This window comes from Teleopsis dalmanni, chromosome 1 (assembly GCF_002237135.1).
Source record: "Teleopsis dalmanni isolate 2A chromosome 1, ASM223713v2, whole genome shotgun sequence".
Classification (NCBI taxonomy): Eukaryota; Metazoa; Arthropoda; class Insecta; order Diptera; family Diopsidae; genus Teleopsis; species Teleopsis dalmanni.
The window spans coordinates 110,798,096-110,801,965 of NC_051846.1; the positions used below are offsets into that span (position 1 = coordinate 110,798,096).

A 3,870-nucleotide genomic window follows, 5' to 3' on the forward strand; every position below is an offset into this window, starting at 1 on the left:
TCAAGTGACAAGATATATCTTCAGAGGCGAGGTTCCATCATCAACACAACTACACATTTTTGCTGATGCATCTGAAAAGGCATTTGATGCTGCAGCATATGTCAGAGCAATTTTAAAAGATGGTAGAATAATAGTGCGACTATTATGTGCAAAGTCAAGAGTAGCACTACTCAGCAAATAAACGCTATCGCGACTAGAGTTATGTGCGGCAGTCCTAGCAGCGGAAGTTTAAGCAAGAGTCAAAAGCGATCTTCAGGAGAAGGACCAGCCAGTATTTTTGTGGACTGATTCAGAAATTGTGTTGTCTTGGATCAACTCACAGTCCTCATCATTTCAAACATTTGTAGCTAACAGGGTGGCAAGAATTCAAACTTTAACTCTGTCTGAACAGTGGCGACATGTTAGGTCAAAGGACAACCCAGCTGATGTGTTATCAAGAGGACTTTGAGCAAGGGCTTTGTCAACATGTGCACTTCGGTTTCAAGGATCGTCTTTTTGCATGGAAGGCAGGAAGTATGGCCACCAAGGTTTTTATCATCATTACAAGTTCCAGTTGATCTGGAGAAGAAAAAGGTTGTAGCTGTAGCAACTCAATGCAATGACGCAGATTTCATATACAGGATTCAGCACAAGAATTCTTTCAAGACGTTACATTGGATAGTAGCATATGTTCTTAGATTCATTAACAACACAAGAATGTCAAAGGAGTCACGTGCCATACATATAGCACCCAGTGCTACCGAATTGGAAGCAGCATTAATAACTATAATATGTCATATTCAGGGTAATGATTTTCATGGAGAAATCAAACAACTGAAGAAACAAGGTCATGTTGATAAATCTAGTTCAATCAGTAGTTTATCTCCATTCATTGATAATGCAAATGTTCTTAGAGTAGGAGGACGCTTAGAAGCCTCATCATTACCATACGATTCTAAACACCCAATGCTGATCCCATACAATGATATATTGGCAAAATTATTATTCGTGATGTTCCATGAAGAAAACAAACACTGTGGCCCGCAGGCACTATTGAGTACAGTCCGACAACGGTTTTGGCCGATTAAAGGTAAGTCAACAGCCCGAGCAACGGTTCAGCGATGCATTCGATGCAACAAAGCACGTACGCAACTATGCCAACAAATTATGGGCAATTTACCAGAATCAAGGATAACTCCTGCAAGACCCTTCATTAATGCTGGTGTAGATTATTGCGGACCATTTTGGATCCACTACAAGGTGAGGGGCAAAAAGCCAACAAAGGCATATATTGCTGTCTTTTGTTGCTTTTCTACAAAGGCGGTACATCTCGAGTTAGTGACCGACTTATCAACAAATGCTTTCATTGGAGCATTAAAACGATTTATAAGTCGACGAGGGCGTTGTTTGAATATTTACAGTGATAACGCAACAAACTTCGTAGGCGCCAAAAACCAGTTAGCAGAACTAGAGGAAAGCATTCATTCTAATGAAGGGCAAGAAGCATTAATCTTTGCTTGCAGTACTACTTCTGGAAACGCTGGTCTAATGAATATTTGATGGAACTGCAACAACGTAATAAATGGAAAACACAATCTGCCAACATACAGTTAGGAGACATGGTTATAATCAAAGAAGATAACGTCCTAGTGATGCTGTGGCCCTTGGGACGAATTGTACATGTGTACAAGGGTACAGATGGACGTATCCGAGTAGCTGACGTTAAAACATTGACAGTCATTTTTAAACGCCCAATTCATCGAATAGCTGTACTGCCTGTTAATACAGATGATCAACCAACAATGGCTGAAGCTGATCACGAAATACCTCCTGACAACGTAATTATTGAAGATAAAAAAGAGTCATATGAAGAGCCCAAGACAAAACGTAGAAAACTGCCGACCAACTTATACTGTTCTGTATTACTCACACTATTACTTATATTGCCAATAGTAATAGGGTCTCCAATTGATAATAAGAGATTTCATATCAACTACTGAATGGAATCTATTAGTTTATTACGACTTAAGTCTTTATTGGATAGACTGCGTGTTTAAACACAGCTTCGTTTCCGTGCAAGGATAACAAATAAGCACGTCAAGATATTCATATAGTAGTCTTGGTAAAATCTCCGAATTAAGGCTACAATCCCCTATGAAGACATCAGATGCTTACAGCGGCAACAGTATACTGTCAACAGTACGCGACAACCAATACGATCAACAGCTGAAAGAGCTCACAGTATTGCAGAAGGTTTTGCAGTCATACCAGATAAATGATCTTCCAAATCAATTTCAGTCACACAAGTACCACAGCTTCACCATAGCTTACGCAGCACTTGTTATAAGACTGATATTAATCATAATCATGATGAAGAAGATATTGCAGAAAAAACCTGTAAACCCAATTGAAGTTCCACCCGATGAAGAAGTCACCCGCACAACACCTATACCCATGCTACGTCGGCAGTCACGAGAATTCGTTATCAACATATAGTCGGACTGACTACCTGACAGCCAGAGGCTCATATTGTTGAACGGTTGTTCAACGCGGGGGAGAATGTTACATATTATATTATATTATTATGTATAAATAATTTGTTTGTATTATTTTGTATGAATAATTTGTTGTAATAATTTCATTTCAAATATATTTTGTTGTAATAAATAATTTTGTCAATGCAATGCCCAAAAAACACGTCATACGCTTTGTTTGCTCATGAAAACAAAAGCGTCAAATTTCGTCTGCAAGAAAATGCACTCTTGCAGTTTGTAACAAGTTCATTGTTTGGCATGCATGGTCAAGGTTATTTTAGTTAATTTATTTGTTGTAAATTGATTATTAATTTTAAATAAAAGGCACAATTGAATTTTTGACAATTCAATTGATGCGAAGCCACATTCGTTATTGGTTCATTTCTTTAGCTTTGTAAATTTAGTTCAAGTGCTGAATTTACATCACATAAGCGCCTATTCACTGGATTTAAGTGTTCAGTGACTAGGATAATTAGGACAATCGTCGAAATCTCTGGGTTCAAGTACTAAGTGGTTTTCTTGTTTAAATAGAATCAACATAAGTACTGGATTCAAGTGTTCAGTGCTTGCAAATAGTTGATTCCAACCTTGATCACACATTTTGGTTTGATGGTACAATACCTATAGGTAAGTAATATTTTGATATCTTATTATTCAAAGTTAATAACTTTAAATATGTAATGTACTAAATACAATGAAGTGTGTCTTTAATAAAATAACTAGCATAATGTCTGCTTTAAGGAAAGCAGCTAAAAGAGAAGCCTGCAATATTATGTCGAGCATATTTGAATTAAAAAAAAAGAAGGCATGTGATAATAAAAATTCAGAAAAAGTTCAAAAAAATCAACTTAGTGATGTTGTTGAAAATATATATATATATATATATATTATGTATATATAACAATTTTATTTACAGATACAATTTTTGTTAGCTGATGAAAAAAAAATTTCACACATCCTTCAGCAATATTTCGTACATGAAAATGATCGATTAAAAAAACGAATACTAAAGACACAATCTAATATTTAATTTTTTATTTTATTTAATTGTTTTATACAATTTTTGAAAATATAATTAACTACACTTGTATATTTAGTAATATCTAATTTAATATCTCTTAAACATTTAGTATATAAAAAAATGTAATTAATATTAGCATTAAGTTAGCAATAAGATATATAAACTACTTTTAATACTTATTTTTTATTATATTATTTCATTATATTATTTTTTTTTGTAAATATAATTAACTATAAATATATATTAAAATTTAGTAATATTTTTTTCAGTAATTTTAATAAACCAACAATTTTAGTTTCAACTTCTTTTAAATTTTATTTTCGCTGTTTCTTTTCT

At 34.2% G+C, this 3,870-nt stretch overlaps 1 protein-coding gene across 1 annotated transcript; it reads left to right on the forward strand.

The window, feature by feature from the left end:
* Positions 1-696: 696 nt before the first annotated feature.
* On the forward strand, positions 697-1,539 carry LOC119665546. Its single transcript, XM_038074772.1, has one exon. The coding sequence runs from the start codon at positions 697-699 to the stop codon at positions 1,537-1,539; it is 843 nt and encodes a 280-aa protein (XP_037930700.1).
* The last annotated feature ends 2,331 nt before the right edge of the window (positions 1,540-3,870 follow it).